Raw genomic sequence first — 19,893 nt, 5'->3', positions numbered from 1 at the left:
TTGCCCTTCTTCCTATAATAGCCCCAAAACCTATAAGTTAGTGATTTCCTCCACGAACTCCTCATATGCACAAATCAAAATCCCTAACACTCTAAAGAACTCCTTAAAGATTTGTGGCAACAATGAACTCATTGGATCAAACTCTGTGGTTTTAAGAACGGTTCAAAGATTTTTTTATTAATTTTTATTTTTTGTTTCTCAAAAAAAAAAAAAAAAAAGAGTTTTTCTTATTTTTCAAACAAAGTACAATGATGACTTATTTGTTTACGCTCAAGAGGAAGGCCTCAAGATTTCCTCTATCTTGCTTTGATATGAGGATCTTTCTTCTGTCAAGAAGTTGTGCATAATGTGCTTTATATATACGTTGACAAAGTAGGGTTAAAATTGAAAAATAATTCTTTTTCTAACAAAATGCAAAATTCAAAACGTGATGATTTCACTTGAGTGAACATTGGGCAAAGTAAGATCAATTTTTATTTTTTATTTTTTTATTTAACATTTTTACCTTTGATGATTCGATCGTGTGAGTTGATTTTCACTTGAATGAAATTGTTAGTGATAATTCTAGAAAATCAATGGATTGAAAATCTTCGGACTTCGACAATCTTGAAGGTTAAATCCTGTAAAAACAAAATAAGATCAGAGGAGACCGGTGGATGCCGGCCCAGGATCCTCCGATGGCAAAGTTAATCTTTTTGCTAATCGTCGAAAGAAAGAAAGTGCTATCAAGAAGTTTTCAGAATGTTTTTCATACCTCGCTTCTCTGCCAATAAGCCCTTTATATAGTGTTCGGCAAAAGCAGTTACCTTGTAATCCCTCCAGTCATTGCGGGTCTCGGGGGTAACCGCCACGACAGTTACAATGCTTAGAACTGATTATTTACTGTAGAACGGTTAATGGATATTGCACCTGTTGAGAACGGACGCAACGCCTCAGACGAGATGGTTATAATGCCCGGCTCGTCCGTCGTTAAGGACGGACGAGACATTTTTACTATGCCTCGTCTTTGTTCCTTAGGACGATGGAGGCAAAGATGAATGTTGACTCGATTGGCGAAGGCTCCATCTTTTTCCACGGACGAGAATTTGTAGACAACCTAAGCTACCTTTTTCCTTCCCCATTCCTTGGACGAGGTGTGTGGACGACTTGGGACTTAGATATTTTTGCCTCCGCATCAATTAGATATAGTGCAATTGTTCAAATGACCATATTTTGTGGGTTCCAGTTAGTTCAATTGGTAAAGTCTCAGATGATTGTATAAGAGATCTAAGATTCAATCCCCACCTACACCAAAAATTGATTGATGTCTTAATCTAATGATAAAGAGTTATCATCAAGACCAGACGCCATAGGTTAAAATCCTTTAAAAAAAATGTTATATTTACTTTTTACTGTAACGTGTTACTCTAAAAATTCTTTATAATTTAAAGAATCATCAATTCAACATACAAACACTTTTCGTAACTTAATTTTAACCTAGACTCAACCCTATCATAATTCTCTAAATAGTTAATACAAATCAAACTTGATATGTTTTGATAAAAGATTTACCAACGCACTCAACAATCTACAACCTAACCATTTGTGTAAACAGTTTATCTTTGCTCCACGTGGTCCGGTTCTTAGCGAGATACAATCATAAAAGTAAAGACCCCTATTCGCCACAAAGTGAGTAGGTGTGAGAAGTGATAACACGTGGCTGTGTAGCTAGACAAACATGTTCCTACCAAACTCGCATTTATCATTCTCTGTATCTTATGATTCTTATGACTTTCTCTATCTCTCTCGACCTCTCTTCCAATAAGGCAATAACAACTACTTGCCAACCAATCTACTCACCACGCTCTTTCAATGCTAGCCACCCTTCTTTATTTATATAACTACGCGACCAATCTCTCTCTTCAAACAGTACAATCTCATGTGTATTCTTGCTAGCTATCTTGCTCTTTATTAAAAGCCCATAAGTTTTCTCTCTCTCTCTCTCTCTCTCTCTCTCTCTCTCACAATTACACAGACAATAAACACACAAATGGCGCCAGCTTCTTTCCATCACACCTCAAATACAGTATGTGTTATGGATGCCTCAGGGCGCCTAGGCTCGACCCTTGTCGAGCGTCTCCTCCAAAGAGGCTACACTGTCCATGCTGCGGTTCAACAGCATGGTTAGCTCAACTCTCTCTCAACCTAGCTATAGCTAGATTATAGTAATACCATATCTTCTTCTTCTTCTTCTTCTTCTTCTTCTTCTTTTAATTAATTTGTTTCTTATATATTGGTCGTTTTTTGCAATATTGTTCAGATGAATTGCAATTTAATGGGCTTGCTTCTGATAACAAGAAGCTGAAGATTTTCCACTCAGATCCCTACGACTATCAAAGCATAATTGATGCTTTGAAAGGCTGCTCTGGCTTGTTTTACACATTTGAGCCCCCAAAAGACCAGCCCTCCTATGATGTAAGTTCCTTCTCATCTTCAATTTACTTTTTCTAGCCAACACATAAAGAGTAACTATTTCTTTGTTGGGGCAATTAAGATTCATGCTATTGAGTATTGACAAATTGCTAGCTTAAGATTATATATGTGGTATTCTTGGAGAGTCGATTATGCGGGCACTTTATACGGTGACTATAGCAGAAGCTAAGTTACGTCAAGTAATTTATTACTACAACGCAGTTGCATATTTATTAGTTGCCTGTTACTTTCCAACTTGCTATATATTTGTTGCCTTGCCAGTGCAATTCCAGCTCTCTCTCTCTCTCTCTCTCTCTCTCTCTCCCGTGTGCGTTGGGATACGCACACAATTAAAGTTCAGGCAACGGTTATCGGTTTCTCTCTAGTACGTGCAAGATTGTCTCCCAAGCAATTAAGTAACGTGGCATTATTTAATTAATAATGTCAAAATTAACCAAGACCCACCATGTGGCCAGGCCCACCTTATTTAATTTACAAAATATTTATAAATTGATAGTATAATAAATTCAATTAGTGAGACTTTAGTTATTGAATAAAGTAATATTTAAATTATGTTTTATAATTAATAATATATGAGTTTATAAAATTTATGGAATAAAATTTGTATATTTATAGTTTTACTAGTTTTTCAACAAAAGTATACCGTTACTTTATTATTAGTGTTGAGATCAAAACTCATAATTAAGGCTACCTGAGATGTCCACCGCAACCTTCCTTAATTAAAAAGCTGTCACTTTAGGGGGAATTTAAAGTCAGTTCTAAAAGGTAGAGAAAAGTAGTCTTTATTTTTAATTAAAAAAAAAAAAAGTAGTCTTTATTTACTTACTTTATTAGCTCATAATTTGGCTTAAAAAAACAAAAAAAAAAAAACCCTACAAATTTTATTTACTTTGTAATTGTTCCACCGACAATAAGGAGAACTCACCTTTGTGAGCCTATTTGCTTAAAATTACTTTGTAATTTTATTTACGTTTCATTCAATAAATTCTGTCAATTTCGAAGTCTAAAAGAGCCATTATTGAATATGGGTTGTAGGAATTTATGGCGGAAGTGGAGGTGAGGGCAGCACACAACGTTCTGGAAGCTTGTACGGTGACTATAGCAGAAGCTAAGTTACGTCAAGTAATTTATTACTACAACGCAGTTGCATATTTATTAGTTGCCTGTTACTTTCCAACTTGCTATATATTTGTTGCCTTGCCAGTGCAATTCCAGCTCTCTCTCTCTCTCTCTCTCTCTCTCTCTCCCGTGTGCGTTGGGATACGCACACAATTAAAGTTCAGGCAACGGTTATCGGTTTCTCTCTAGTACGTGCAAGATTGTCTCCCAAGCAATTAAGTAACGTGGCATTATTTAATTAATAATGTCAAAATTAACCAAGACCCACCATGTGGCCAGGCCCACCTTATTTAATTTACAAAATATTTATAAATTGATAGTATAATAAATTCAATTAGTGAGACTTTAGTTATTGAATAAAGTAATATTTAAATTATGTTTTATAATTAATAATATATGAGTTTATAAAATTTATGGAATAAAATTTGTATATTTATAGTTTTACTAGTTTTTCAACAAAAGTATACCGTTACTTTATTATTAGTGTTGAGATCAAAACTCATAATTAAGGCTACCTGAGATGTCCACCGCAACCTTCCTTAATTAAAAAGCTGTCACTTTAGGGGGAATTTAAAGTCAGTTCTAAAAGGTAGAGAAAAGTAGTCTTTATTTTTAATTAAAAAAAAAAAAAGTAGTCTTTATTTACTTACTTTATTAGCTCATAATTTGGCTTAAAAAAACAAAAAAAAAAAAACCCTACAAATTTTATTTACTTTGTAATTGTTCCACCGACAATAAGGAGAACTCACCTTTGTGAGCCTATTTGCTTAAAATTACTTTGTAATTTTATTTACGTTTCATTCAATAAATTCTGTCAATTTCGAAGTCTAAAAGAGCCATTATTGAATATGGGTTGTAGGAATTTATGGCGGAAGTGGAGGTGAGGGCAGCACACAACGTTCTGGAAGCTTGTGCACAAACAGAAACAATGGAGAAGGTGGTTTTCACATCTTCGGTCACAGCCGTCGTTTGGAGAGATGATCGTAAGTCCACAGCCTCTGATTTGGATGAGAGACACTGGAGTGACATTAATTTTTGTCGTAAATATAAGGTATAATAAATTCAATAATGTTAATCTTAAGGCAATTGGTATCTCATTTTATTCTTTTTTTTTTTGGATAGGGTATCTAATCTAATTTTATTCTGATTACACCTTTTCCATATCAGAAGTATCTTTATCATGAACAATTTTTTCTCTCAAATTTTTTTTTTTTTTATTTGTCTCAACTTTTAATATATAAATATGGGGTCAATATGAAATTTTTCAGAAGGACAAGACTTAAGTATAATTATTTACATTTTATACATTAAGTTTTTTAATTAAGTTCAAATATATTGTTGTATTGATCAATGAAACACAAACAATATTATTTTTCTAAAATAATTAAATTCAATGTAGTTATGTGTTTAAAATTTATTGGAAAACCTAATGTAATGTAACTAAGAAATCGTACATCATTTTTGTCAAAAAAAGAGGTCGTACTTCATTCTAAAAAAACAAAACGTACCTAATTAAATTTTACCTTTTCCAAAATAGGTAAGAAAATAAAATACGTAAGTAGAACTAATCCCTCTTCTCAATCTCTATGTCACTCAACTTACCTCCCTCTCTTCTTCCAAATAAAAACTCCCCCAAATAGTAAAAAACAACTTTGTGATAAGACTCAAGACCCACTAATTGTTGGAGAAAAAAATATATATACTTTTTCATTTAATTATTATGATTTTATTTTTCAAATAATTGAGAGATTGTAACAAAAAATAGAAATTTTTACAAATATATATATTTATATATATTATTGCTTTTCCATTATTTAATAATTAATATATCATCTTTATATTGCCAATTCTGAATTTCTAACTAAAACAAATGTACATGTTGACCCCTAAAATGGGAAAACCAGTTGTGGCATGCGGTATCAAAGACACTAGCAGAAAAGACATCATGGGCCTTAGCAATGGACAGGGGAGTGAATATGGTATCAATCAATGCAGGGTTGACAATGGGCCCTGATCTGTCTATTACTAACCCATATTTGAAGGGAGCTGCTGAGATGTACGAAGATGGAGCGTTGGTGACCGTCGATCTCAATTCTTTAGTGGAAGCCCACATTTGTGTCTACGAAGATATCTCATCTTATGGACGTTATTTATCTTTCAATCATGTTATTAATCGACATGAAGATGCAGTTAAGCTTGCCCAGATGTTGACCTCTTCTGCCCCTATGTTACCTCAAAGGTATATATTAATCGTTGAGTATGTGAATAACATATACAAATAACATTTCTACCTAATAAATAAAAGACAATACACATTTATGATATAGAAGTATGATAAATTTTAATTGGTTATCAAATGATAATAATAATAATAAAATTAAAATTAATAATTTTTTTGGTATTGTCTAAGCTTAAATACATGAATTTGCATATAATCATAATTGATATACAACTAAAGTATAATTGAAATAGTTGGTTCCAGTTAGCTAACCTGGTAAAGTCTTTGATGGCTAAATAAAAGATTTAGGGTTCAAACCTTACCTACACAAAAAATCGATTGGTGTTTTAGTTTTATGATAAAAAGTAATCACCAGGAACAAACGCTATAGATACTCTCTAATATATATATATATATATATATAAATGAAATGGCACTTGGCATGAAATTAGAGTATATTTAAATTTAATATAGTGACACTTGACATCATTTTAAAAAGAGAGAGAGAAAAAAAAAAAGGACACTTGCCATCAAATAATATGTCTATTAGAATATGATTTGTTGACCTTTTTTTTTTTTTTTTTTTTACTTCTCCATAACATGGGTATTAAAATTGATTAAATAATATGTCTATTAGAATATGATTTGTTGACCTTTTTTTTTTTTTTTTTTTTACTTCTCCATAACATGGGTATTAAAATTGATTAGATTAACATTTGTTGGAATAAATATACCACTATTTTAAGGGCGTGACTGTAATACAATTCATAATTTATGGTACACATTTGTTGCTGTGTTGCAACTTGGATGTACAGTTTGTACTAGCATATATAATAACATGCTTTTTATTCTCTGTACAGCGGTGAGCAGGATATGAAGATCATCCAACAGAGGATAAGCAACAAGAAATTGAACAAATTGATGGTGAATTTCGAGGGTGGAAGTGATGAAAACTCATCGTGATTAAAATTAAATTAAAGCATACATTATTATTAGCATATCAATCGGGATGGCTTGGCTCCTGTAGATCGTTTTCCATCCTGTCTTTTTTTTTTTCTTTTTTCTTTTTTCTTTTGCATTTTGTTTTGTATGAATGCTTAATTATTAATATCATACCGAAATAAATTCATGAATCCTTTCTTCCTTCATCCATATTACAACTCTTTTCGTTAAGATTACTACTGCCTGGGTAGATTTGCCTCCTCTACTCTCCCACGTTGGTGTATACATCTCTAATTTCTTTTTCTTTTTTATAAAAAAAAAAATTCCTTTTCTTTATATGAATGGTCGCAAGCCATAATAACATGACAGATGATGATGCAAACCATGCACACATATGTTGGTATATATGATTATATGATCCTCTCAATATTGTATAAGAACTAGTAATAAAGTCGTTTGTAATTAAATTAAATATTTGAGGTTCGAATTCTATTTATACAAAAATCAATTGGTGTTTGGATTGATAATAAATAGCATTTATCGTAGAACAGTTTAAAATTTTATAATTAAAAAAATATGGTATCTACAATATAATTTTTTTTTTTCTTCTTTCTTATAAGTCTTCTACAAGCAACCTAACAGCTGAATACGTAGAAGAATGAAAATATTTTATGTTAGACAAAAAAATGAAAGACTAATCGAATTGCTCACCTACCATTCAAGCAATGATCACCATCATTTATTTGTGGAACAAGTCAAATCCATGTTTAGATACATGGTTTATTTAGCAAAAGAAAACAAAGCATTATGGCTTGATAGGACATTGATCTATGTATTCCGTGTGCTACGCACATAATCCTAGCAGCCTAGCCACATGTATTTCAATTTTTAACTTTTATAGAGTGAGAGACATTGATGATCACAGCACAGGCCGACCTCCCTAAAAGGTAAAAGGCCCAAGTTTAGCTAAAAATTTGTTGTAAGATAAGGTTACAAATTCATTTAATAAAATAAATATTACAACATATTTTAAAAATCTTACTGTTGAATTGTATTTTTTTTACGTTCTTAATGTACATATTTTAAAAATCTTACACATAATTTTAAATTACAAAAACTTGCAATTTAAAAAATTAATTGATAACATAACTATTGACTGTAGCGGCTTTACATGCAAGCCAGGGTGGTCACAAGATCACCCTGACTTGCAAAAAATGTATATATACACTTGCCCAAAAAAATATTAAATGCTAAACTAACTTATTGTGACTACCTTAATAAAAATTTTGAATACCCTGACTTGAGAATTACAAAAATTTGGGTTCAACAAAAATAAGAGTAGTGCTACTACATTCACAACATTTTCACAATAATTTCACAACAAATCTAATATGTAAGATGTTATTGATTCTAATTCGGGCCAAATTTTAATATTATTTTTTACCCACCAATAACAGTTTTTTGTATAAAATTAATTGTGAAAATGTTGTGGACGTAACATTATTCCGGAATTAATTTTGCCCCCAAACATAGTTCTTAATCCTTTTTTTTTTTTAAAGCTTAAATAACAACAATAAATATTAGCCCAAATAACAACAAACATAAACCAAACAAAAACAATACAAGACCAAACAACAAGAAGTGAAAAAATTATTCAACAAAAACCTATTATAAAACAAAAAGATAAAATTTGTAACTCTTCAACCTATTCAATAAAAATAATTTCTAATTTCATTTTTCTTAAAAAATGATACTAAGAAAAATATTATGGTAATTTAAATTTCTTAGTAACTACCCTAAATAAAATTCCAAGAGTCGCCACTGGTTATTGATCTTTAATTTTCTTGAAATTTTGCAATCATAAAGATATAAGAAGAAGATATAATCCAATTAAAGATTTATCAAAATTCACTTCAATAAAAAGATATTGAGTAAGATGGTAGGTTAAGACTACAACTAATTTTGTAACTAAATTTTCTGAAAGTAAAAACTCCATAGAGTATATAAACTATAAACTCCATATTATGTTAGTTTAAGGGCCCCTTGACAAATAAACAATATTTGCTCTTTCAAGTTAATTGCCTATCTCATGGAGTCTTTTCTACACGTAGCCCCCATATTAAATTTAACTTCATTGAATCCATATAATTTACTCGGAAAGAATCAAATTCACATGATTGTAGAGTAATAATATTTGTGCACACTAATTAATAGGATATTTATGATAGTCTAATTGCCCCCTTTGATAGATAAAAAATATTTCAAAAGTTAGAATTTGGGGGAAATAATGTGTTATTATTAAGGGTTTTACTAACTTATGCCCTTAGGGTATAAATTAGTAAACTATTTTAGGAAATTTTTATAGGAAAATGAAAAAGTGGTGGGTTTCAGTTAGCTCAACTGGTAAAGTCTCTAATGGTTGAATAAGAGATCTGGGGTTCAATCCCCGCCTACACCAAAAACTGATTGGTGTCTTGGTCTGGTGATAAAGAGCGCTCATCAAGAGCGGACGCTATAAGTTAAAACTCTCTCAAAAAAAAAAAAGTGATAAATTTTTTTATTAGTTTTTTCAATTTTCCATAATTTTTTTTTTAAAAAATAGATAGTTAATATGTGGTCTAAGGTTATATATTAACAAGACCCTATTATTAAACTTAACATAGTATAATAATAAAAGTTTAATCTACACTCTGTCGAGTGTATTATTATAAGAATTTTAGCTTTGTAGTGGGGAAGGTCTTACTATCTGTGATTTCAAAACTAGTGTTAGTCACAATTTTAAATAATATATATTTTTTTTATTGAAATAATATTTTAAATAATATTGAATGCATTTAAAAAGATTGACAAATAACATGATAGTAAAGTTAATTCCTTTTTGCTAATTATACTTTGAAACAATAATTTTATCCCAATATTATACAAACCTTAAGTAGAGAGAAACAAAATTTTTTTCTCAAGTTTACTAAACAATTAATGGTGATTTAAAAATTTCTATTTACAAAATGCACATTTTAAAATTACTATTCTTTCTAAAAATACATTTTAATGGTAATTTTTTGAAAATATATTTTCAAAATACAAATTTTAAAACTGTTATTTATTTTTTATTTTTTTTTTAAAATAAGACTGTTATTTTTTTAAGAATACACATTCTTTATCAAACGGGTCCTTAACCCTTTATTTTTTTGATAAATAAACACACATACAAAATAAAATACTATATAAATTTTTTATTTTTGACATAAATGCACATTCGCCCTCTACTCTCAGAGTAGTTGGGCCATCCCATCCCTTTAGAAATTGAACTAGGGTTTTTTTTTTGGGTTTGTGCACCAACTAACTTCACAAATCTGACAAACCGAACAATCCTCCACTAATGTAGGCTTCACGTCATGAATGAAAACAAAGATAGCATCAGATCAGCCATCAGCATTCAGCAGCAGCACGAGTTGTTTCCAAAGAAAAAATATGCACACACAACACAACACAACACAACACACAAAATTCACAATCCTCCATTCCTCTCATTAATTCCTAGCACCACACAAAATGGACAAAAACTAAAATGAAAGAAACCAATTAAACAGTGCAAGAAATGGACCCACCACCGCCCGAGCAAGGACACAGCCTCCTCCTCCAACACCTTCATCATTAATTATAATAAGTGTTTCGGAAAATCTATCTCCCCCATTTTGGGGGTTCTCTTAAATTTTCTCAGTTCTCTATCTCTTTCTCACTCCCACTATCTCTATCTCTCATAAATCTCAACATATAAAAAGTTAACTCAAACTGCCTTGTTTGATTTGTTTCCATTTCCCACTAAATTTTATTACTACTACACATTCCTTTAAAAAAAAATATTCCTTTTTCTTCACAACCTTTTCCCTCCGTCCTTTTCCTTTTCCTGGTTTTCTCTTCCTCATATCTCGATGCTAGATCTAACCCAACTCCCAATTTGGTAACTTTTTATTTAAATTTTTAATACTGTATCTTGTAGTAGCTTTCTTTTGTTGTTGTCGTTGTTGTTTGAAACTGAAACTGTTACCTTAAAAATATCTGTCTGTTGGATTTATTACTGTTCATAGTTCAGACCCATTTGTCTCAAATCCACTGAAAATTCAACACTTTACCTTCAACCCCACTTCAAATCTGGGAATTTCACTTTCTGGGTATCGTTTATAACTAAGTTATGTGCCATCACTAGCTCCAAAAATCAGCACTTTACTTTAGGGTTTCAACTTTTCAACCTTTTGTGACTGAAAAGTACCCAAAAAAATTCCAGCCCCAAATGGATTTCTCTGGTGGCAACGTGGTCCAAGTAATCACCGGAAGTGGTCCGGAAAATTGGTCTGTCAACGACAACGCCATGTGGGCTACAGAGGACGATTACCGAGCTTGGAGCAACAACAATGGCGACGACACGCCGTCTAACTCGAATTATGACCAGAGACAATCTCAATCTCGCTCTGGAAGCGAACCCCCGAACAAAAAATCCAAGAATTCCCAGGATGTCACCTCGTCCAACCGATCCAAAGCCATAGGAAAAATGTTTTTCAAGACCAAACTCTGTTGCAAGTTCCGTGCAGGCACTTGCCCCTACGTTACTAACTGTAATTTCGCTCACAGCATCGAGGAGCTTCGTCGGCCGCCTCCCAATTGGCAGGAGATTGTGGCGCAGCACGAGGAGGAGAAGGGGGTGTCGTCGGAGCCGAGGGAGGAGTATCAGATACCCTCATTGGGCTCAGCCAATTTTGTTGGGGACTCGCAGAGGTCGTATAAGGGCCGGCATTGCAAGAAGTTTTATACTGAGGAGGGTTGTCCTTATGGAGATAATTGCACATTCCTTCATGATGAGCAATCCAAGAACCGGGAAAGTGTGGCGATAAGCTTGGGACCGGGCGGGTATGGTGGTGCAGCAGCTAGTCCTGTGAGTGGACCCAATGCCAAGCCCTCGAATTGGAAAACTAGGATTTGCAATAAGTGGGAGTTGACAGGGTATTGCCCCTTTGGAAGCAAATGCCATTTTGCTCATGGTGCTGCAGGTAACCAATGGTTTGCTTTTTTTTATTTTTTTATTTATCCTTCCCATTCATCTTGTTAAGATTTAAGGAAAGTATTGGATTTTGAGTTTGTGTATATTTGTTATGTTTTAAATCATAACACTTGTGCTGCTATTGAGTGGTGTAGAAACTAGAAAGAGAGTTGGTAGAAATGGTTTAATTGTAAGTGGTTCGTCTTCTAGTGTAATTGAACATAGCCCTGTGATTGCATTGCCAGTTTTACACTCAATTCATATGCTAGTAACTTTCCATTTTTGCTTCAACTTTCCATCCAAGGATAGAGACTTTGCTTTAATCATTTGAATACCTGGACGTTTTAGTTCCCAAACAATAATCATTGTATTAACTTTCTTTTTTACTAGAAAATTCTTCAAGTGTAGGACAATTCTACGTAAATTCTTTAATACTGTAAACTGGAGCATTGTTCCTTCTAATTTTTGTACATGTTTAAGCACAAATGTTTCAACTTCTTTTGATATGCACTGAGTTCTTGTGTATACCTGTTAATTACTTTAATTTAAGGGATTTTTTGTTATTTCCTTTAACTATTTTTAGGAAGGGTTTGAAAGCTAGGCAGGTCCAAGCAACCTAAACCGTAGCTCACCTAGCTTAACCACCAAATATAAGGCATTAGGGGACTCTGAGATAGTTGTCCTCAATAAAAGATGCAATATGACATGACCCTTGGAGTGTACATACACACCTCTAAAAGGATCTTTTTCCAGATCTGTATGCTTGTTCTCTGTCCAAATAAGCTTGGATATCTGACCTGGTTGTTTCTGCATCAGAAGGGGGAGAGAGGAGTTGGAATTTACAATTCCGGCGAGTTTTTCACGATTGGGAGTTGGAGGGTATTTGTTCTTTTTTTGAGCTACTTTATTCCTACATGCCGAGAGGTGAGGGTGATGATAAGCTATCTTGGAAGTTGACTTGGACTAGTGTGTTTGATGTGCGCTCCTATTACATTTGGTTGTCTGGTACACTTATTGATGCTTTTCCTTTGGAAGAGCATTTGGTGTGTAGAGGTGCCTAAAGGGGTGTCTTTCTTTTTATGGACAGCAGCTAGGGATGAGATATTTACCATTGATAATCTTGTTAAGAGAGGTCCCTGGTTATTTGGTGTTTCCTGTGTTGGTATGATGGGGTATCTGTGGACCAAGTTTTACTTCACTGTAAATCTGTTCATGCTTTATGGAGTGAAGTTTTTCAGGTGTTTGGGGTCTAATGGGTGATGCAGAAGATGTTTATGTACCTTCTTTTTGCATAGAGGAATTGGTTTGGGAAGCATCTGTCAATTACCTGGAATATGGTTCCAGCTTGTCTAATGTGGTTAGTTTGTCAAGAATGTAATAACCGTATCTTTGAAGATAATGAGAGACCCTTAGATCTCTTAAAATCTCTTCTTTTTGGTACGTTGTTTTAGTGGGCTTGTATTTGGGGTTTTACGCAATGTATTTCCATTTCTAATTTCCCACAATCTGCTAGCTTTAGCTTTGAGCCTTTTGTATTTGTTTCATGTTCCGAGTTTTCATCATTGTGAACATGATGTTCATTTCTTTCAATAAAAGTCTTATTACCTATCAAAAAAAGAAAAAGAAAAAAAGATGCATTATGACATTCTAGGCAGTAAAATTAATATGTAACGTTCACCTCTTGTATTCAGTTATTATGTAAGGTTCTTACTGATCATATAAGGAGAGCAACTCTCTCTCTCTCTCTCTCTCCCCAAAAGAAGAAGAATATGATGATGATAAAATACAGGTTGAGAAGCCAAAAGAAATGCTTAACTGATGGTTAGATAAAGGTTGAGTTGAGTTGATAAAAGGTCACCTGAAAGTCTCATGACAAAAAACATGTGAATTTTTTTAGATAATGCCACCTAGCAGTGTGGAGAAAGTTTTGGAGAATATCCTTTTCAAACCATTTGTTGCCTCAAAGCAAGATGTTTAAGAAATTCCCAAGCTGTTTGAGGAAAATTCCTCCTTCATTTTTTATTCTATTTCATTATAGTGTCATCAAAGGCTTTTGATTGTCTAACCAAATTACATTATCCACAATCCAAGCCTCTTTGCCTCAATTTTGAGATAGAAGTATGGCCACTCCCAATTTGAGTCTTTAGATATTGCTTGCTCACAGGAGCTTTGAATTGTTGTTGTAGGTTTGAGAGAAGCATACACCATAATTCGGGGAGGTAATCATGGAGTTTGCACCTGAAGACATAAATCTTAAGCCTATTTGATAAAGTGCACAAGCTTTTATACATTTAGAAAAGGCTAAGCAATGCTCTGATAACTGTAACCTTTGTATGTTTAAAAAGTTTTTTATTTTTTATTTTATTATTATTTTATTTTTTGTGGCTTATTTTGATTGCTATATCTTGGGTATCACTATTGCAAATCATGAAAGATTTCTGTAAGGATGCTTGCTAGGTTAGTCCTAATACTGGGCAAGTGAATTGCTTGGCCTTACGCCTTTGAATGATCCAGGACAGAAGCTTGAATGAGCTCTGATACTAATTTTGAAGTAGTATCTTTAGGAATTCAACACCAAATTAGATTTCTTGATGAGATATTGAACAGTTCTTGAATAGGGTTTGTGTTTATAGGTTTAGGAAGGTTTAGTCTATTCAAAGATTGAATCTTGAATATATTTGATGGTTATTTTGATTGGGAGTTGGAGGGTATTTGTTCTTTTTTTGAGCTACTTTATTCCTACATGCCGAGAGGTGAGGGTGATGATAAGCTATCTTGGAAGTTGACTTGGACTAGTGTGTTTGATGTGCGCTCCTATTACATTTGGTTGTCTGGTACACTTATTGATGCTTTTCCTTTGGAAGAGCATTTGGTGTGTAGAGGTGCCTAAAGGGGTGTCTTTCTTTTTATGGACAGCAGCTAGGGATGAGATATTTACCATTGATAATCTTGTTAAGAGAGGTCCCTGGTTATTTGGTGTTTCCTGTGTCGGTATGATGGGGAATCTGTGGACCAAGTTTTACTTCACTGTAAATCTGTTCATGCTTTATGGAGTGAAGTTTTTCAGGTGTTTGGGGTCTAATGGGTGATGCAGAAGATGTTTATGTACCTTCTTTTTGCATAGAGGAATTGGTTTGGGAAGCATCTGCCAATTACCTGGAATATGGTTCCAGCTTGTCTAATGTGGTTAGTTTGTCAAGAACGTAATAACCATATCTTTGAAGATAATGAGAGACCCTTAGATCTCTTAAAATCTCTTCTTTTTGGTACGTTGTTTTAGTGGGCTTGTATTTTGGGTTTTACGCAATGCATTTCCATTTCTAATTTCCCCCAATCTGCTAGCTTTAGCTTTGAGCCTTTTGTATTTGTTTCATGTTCCGAGTTTTCATCATTGTGAACATGATGTTCATTTCTTTCAATAAAAGTCTTATTACCTATCAAAAAAAGAAAATGAAAAAAAAGATGCATTATGACATTCTAGGCAGTAAAATTAATATGTAACATTCACCTCTTGTATTCAGTTATTATGTAAGGTTCTTACTGATCATATAAGGAGAGCAACTCTCTCTCTCTCTCTCTCTCCCCAAAAGAAGAAGAATATGATGATGATAAAATACAGGTTGAGAAGCCAAAAGAAATGCTTAACTGATGGTTAGATAAAGGTTGAGTTGAGTTGATAAAAGGTCACCTGAAAGTCACATGACAAAAAACATGTGAATTGTTTTAGATAATGCCACCTAGCAGTGTGGAGAAAGTTTTAGAGGATATCCTTTTCAAACCATTTGTTGCCTCAAAGCAAGATGTTTAAGAAATTCCCAAGCTGTTTGAGGAAAATTCCTCCTTCATTTTTTATTCTATTTCATTATAGTGTCATCAAAGGCTTTTGATTGTCTAACCAAATTACATTATCCACAATCCAAGCCTCTTTGCCTCAATTTTGAGATAGAAGTATGGCCACTACCAATTTGAGTCTTTAGATATTGCTTGCTCACGGGAGCTTTGAATTGTTGTTGTAGGTTTGAGAGAAGCATACACCATAATTCGGGGAGGTAATCATGGAGTTTGCACCTGAAGACATAAATCTTAAGCCTATTTGATAAAGTGCACAAGCTTTTATACATTTAGAAAAGGCTAAGCAATGCTCTGATAACTGTAACCTTTGTATGTTTAAAAAGTTTTTTTATTTTTTATTTTATTATTATTTTATTTTTTGTGGCTTATTTTGATTGCTATATCTTGGGTATCACTATTGCAAATCATGAAAGATTTCTGTAAGGATGCTTGCTAGGTTAGTCCTTATACTGGGCAAGCGAATTGCTTGGCCTTATGCCTTTAAATGATCCAGGACAGAAGCTTGAATGAGCTCTGATACTAATTTTGAAGTAGTATCTTTAGGAATTCAACACCAAATTAGATTTCTTGATGAGATATTGAACAGTTCTTGAATAGGGTTTGTGTTTATAGGTTTAGGAAGGTTTAGTCTATTCAAAGATTGAATCTTGAATATATTTGATGGTTATTTGGTGCTAAACAGTGAATAGAATGATAAATAAAGAAAGATAAATACTAGGCAATCTCACCTATGTTTTTCTAAGCAATCACACTTAGGTAGGAGAAGGCAATCACAACCTCAAAGTTTAAAATTTTAAAACCAATCTCACTGTGAATATTATTGACTATGATAAAACCTTTATAAGGCTATTGCTAAATCCTTTCTTAGAAGGACTAGGACTCTTAAATAACCTAGTCATAGAAAGACTGGGCTTACTAACAACAAAAATAAAAAGTACTTAAGAACTTCTACTAAATAGGAAAAGGAAAAATAAAATAAAAAAAGACCCATGAACCTTTGGTATAGGCGTATAGCCAAAAGACAACTTATTCTTGAAAATCTAGAAATTACCAAAAATCCCTTATTCTAGTAAACTTAATTAAATTGTATTCACAACTTTCTAACGTAAAGAAACTTGAGAGTAAGAGTCTGTTTGGGATCCGCTTATTTTGCTGAAAGTACTGTAGATAAGGGTAAATGTTAGTTGGAATAGTATAGTGGAACCCATGAATAGTAACAAAAATAAGCTGAATAATAAAATAAATTGGCAAAAAATAAGCTAGCCAAACAAACACTAAGACTCAATAATAACTAAAGTAACCTATGAAGAAAGTCCCACATCAAAACTGGACCACAAATGTTTAGTCTTTTGTTATTGTATCTTTTTTTTTAATCAAACTCATTATTGTCCACATCAATCTCCGTTAGTTGGAAAAAAAAAAAAACTCAACCTTGAGTATTGAAATGTTGTAGTATAATTCATGGCCTCTTGAATAGCATCTTGAGATAGGGTAAAAAGCCCGAGTATGGGTTTTCTTTCCTCTTTTCGTTGCTTGAAACCATGTGGACAGTGGAACATTGTTCTCTCCAATATGAACATTAAACTTTTCAGGAATTACAAAATCAATAATGAGAATCATTGCAAGTGACACAATTTTAACTTGATGCCCATGTTAAAGTATGGGAATTGGATTCTCTATCTCTTTTGTCTCTTCTTTCATCACACAATCTTCTTTTGTTCAATCTTGGCTTGTTGTAGAATAATATTTGTTGTTGGCTGAGATGAATTTGGCACAATGGCTGCCTGAATAGTAGCTAGGTTGTCAATTTCTTTTCCCACAGCAGCAAACTCAAAGCCTTTTTCGTAGCTCTCATGTTCTTGTTCAAATTCTCCTCATCAAGCAACTGAAGAGTTTCCTACTTCATGAAGGTTTCCTCCATCAACATTTCTGATTGCTGTTTTGAATCATCTTCAGGTTGTCTAGACATTTCAGTTTGTTGTTTAAGCTCTTTTGTCTGTTTTTCTGACCATTCTGCCAAGTCAAATCACTTGTATAGGATCTCTAATGATATTAAAACATCATGGCAGAACCTATATTAGCACCGATCATAAGCTGGAGGACCACTCCCTTTAGCGTGGTCATAAGGACCATGCCTATTTCTAGCTTCCCCTTTCAAAATGGCCCGGCTATCCACTTCCATACCTGTCACCACCAGCTCTTAGGCCTCCATCCCTGTCATAACCTTTGTCTTTGCCATACCCATTCTGAGGTAGGATCTTTAGGAATTCAGCACTAATTTCATTTCTTGATGAGATCTTGAAGGGTTTTTAAATAGGGTTTGTGTTTAAGAGTTTAGGAAGGATTATTGAATCAGAACCTATATTAGCACCGATCATAAGCTGGAGGACCACTCCCTTTAGCGTGGTCATAAGGACCATGCCTATTTCTAGCTTCCCCTTTCAAAATGGCCCGGCTATCCACTTCCATACCTGTCACCACCAGCTCTTAGGCCTCCATCCCTGTCATAACCTTTGTCTTTGCCATACCCATTCTGAGGTAGGATCTTTAGGAATTCAGCACTAATTTCATTTCTTGATGAGATCTTGAAGGGTTTTTAAATAGGGTTTGTGTTTAAGAGTTTAGGAAGGATTATTGAAAAAAGAAGAAGAAAAAAGATCTTAAATATGTTGGATGGCTGTTTGGTGTTAAAACAATGAACAGAATGAGAAATGAAAAAAGATACACACTAGGAAACCTCACTTAGGTTTTCCTACTATGAATTTACTGACTGCAATAAAGCCTTTTTATAAGCAATTTGTTAAATCCTTTCTTAGATGGACTAGGATTCCTAAAACCTATTCCTAGAAATACTAGGAAAAAGTACTTAAGAACTTCTAAACAAATAGGAAAATAACTCTTTCAGCAAAAAAAAGAAGGAAAAGGAAAAGGATTCAGCTCAGAAATTATGGGCCTTTGTTACAGCGAAGGATGGCCCACTCCAAAATCTTGAAATATCAAATTGCCCTTATTCTAGTAAACTTAACCAAAACTGAGCCCACAACTTTCTAATCTAAAGAAACTTAATACTAATACTCAATAATAACTAAAGTAACCTACAAAAGGTGCCAAGAAAGTCCCATATTAAAACTAGACCTCAAATCTTGAATCCTTTAACATTTAATCTTGTTTTTCCTCAAATTCTTTATTGTCCACATCATTGCATTTAGGACGATTGCTCTCATGTTGGCACTTATCTGCTGTTTGGTTTGGATCGTTATGCTATTGAAGAATAGTGTACCTAATTAATCATCTGAGATAAATATCTTTCTTTAACTACCCTTGGGCATTGCCCATGTTTAGCTTGATGTCATACCTAATCTCTGTTTCTGACCACAGAATTGCACCGGTATGGTGGTGGGCTTGTAGAGGGGGAGACTAGAGATTCTTCTTCTGCTCCTCCAGACTCAAAGCAGGGAGGAGTACCTTCAAAAACTCTGGCAGATAGTGTGGTAGTTTCAGTCGCTCCAGTTCCTCATTCCGATGTCTATCATATGGGAGTTCCATCTCAAAGGTCATCTATTGTAATTCAGAGGCCAGGGCAGAGAACTCATCAGAAATGGAAAGGTCCTGACAAAATCAGTAGGATATATGGTGACTGGATTGATGACATTGAATAGGAATTGTCTGCAAACGATGAAGATGGACAGTAAGAAATTGATGTTATGGAGTAATTAAATCTCCACAGGGAGGGCATGATGGCAACATGTAGCTTCAGCTTATGGGTTAAAGAAGATTATCTTTGTTTGCTTCAAGTTTCTGTAGAAGCCTTGTCTTTTGGTTCATTTTCAGGTTAGGAAATTTGAAGCTTGTATTTCTTTTGTAGTTTTATCTTTGTTACCTTATACAATTACTAGATGACCTTTTTCATCAAAGAAATGACAGTGATCATGTACCACTTTGTTAGATTTACAAACTAAGTTCTTAACCTTATTCTCTCTCTCTGTTGTGTTGTTTCTTACACAGTCGCATGCATATGCATTGTTTTTGGTGGTAGAATTTTATTTTTATTTTTATTTAGGAAGTGTTGAGTCTGCACCTGCAATCTAGTACCCTTTTTACATTGCTTACTACACATCCTTATGTACATTTCTTTTCCCTCCCCAAATGGAGAATCTTTGTGCTTTCTTTTTGTTTTTGTTTTTGTTTTTGTTTTTTTTTTTACAAGATAAAATTTTTACTCTAGTCTAATCTAAGTATATATGTGTGTGAAACT

At 33.5% G+C, this 19,893-nt stretch overlaps 2 protein-coding genes across 5 annotated transcripts; both read left to right on the top strand.

Moving 5' to 3' along the window:
• Positions 1-1,861: 1,861 nt before the first annotated feature.
• On the top strand, positions 1,862-6,961 carry LOC112034715 (cinnamoyl-CoA reductase-like SNL6). The gene is made up of 5 exons (XM_065779168.1): positions 1,862-2,162; positions 2,300-2,454; positions 4,451-4,642; positions 5,496-5,830; positions 6,670-6,961. The coding sequence occupies exons 1-5, from the start codon at positions 2,030-2,032 to the stop codon at positions 6,770-6,772; spliced, it is 918 nt and encodes a 305-aa protein (XP_065635240.1). The 5' UTR covers positions 1,862-2,029; the 3' UTR covers positions 6,773-6,961.
• A 3,171-nt stretch (positions 6,962-10,132) lies between these two features.
• On the top strand, positions 10,133-19,610 carry LOC112020767 (zinc finger CCCH domain-containing protein 12). 4 transcript variants are annotated; one of them, XM_065779165.1, is made up of 3 exons: positions 10,138-11,796; positions 15,803-15,835; positions 19,017-19,610. In XM_065779165.1, exons 1-3 carry the CDS (start codon positions 11,043-11,045, stop codon positions 19,295-19,297), a joined length of 1,068 nt encoding a protein of 355 aa, XP_065635237.1. In that variant the 5' UTR covers positions 10,138-11,042; the 3' UTR covers positions 19,298-19,610. The 4 variants fall into 4 exon arrangements, with proteins under 4 accessions (XP_065635239.1, XP_065635237.1, XP_065635236.1 ...); XM_065779164.1 differs by lacking the exon at positions 15,803-15,835 and adding an exon at positions 13,973-14,005; XM_065779167.1 differs by lacking the exons at positions 15,803-15,835; positions 19,017-19,610 and adding an exon at positions 17,708-17,951 and having other exon boundaries at positions 10,133-11,796.
• Positions 19,611-19,893: the final 283 nt, after the last annotated feature.

The sequence above is a fragment of the Quercus suber genome, unplaced genomic scaffold, assembly GCF_002906115.3.
Source record: "Quercus suber isolate HL8 unplaced genomic scaffold, Cork oak 2.0 scaffold_201, whole genome shotgun sequence".
Lineage (NCBI taxonomy): Eukaryota > Viridiplantae > Streptophyta > Magnoliopsida > Fagales > Fagaceae > Quercus > Quercus suber.
The sequence above is the reverse complement of the archived record's forward strand: the minus strand, read 5'-3'. Positions and strand labels throughout refer to the sequence as shown.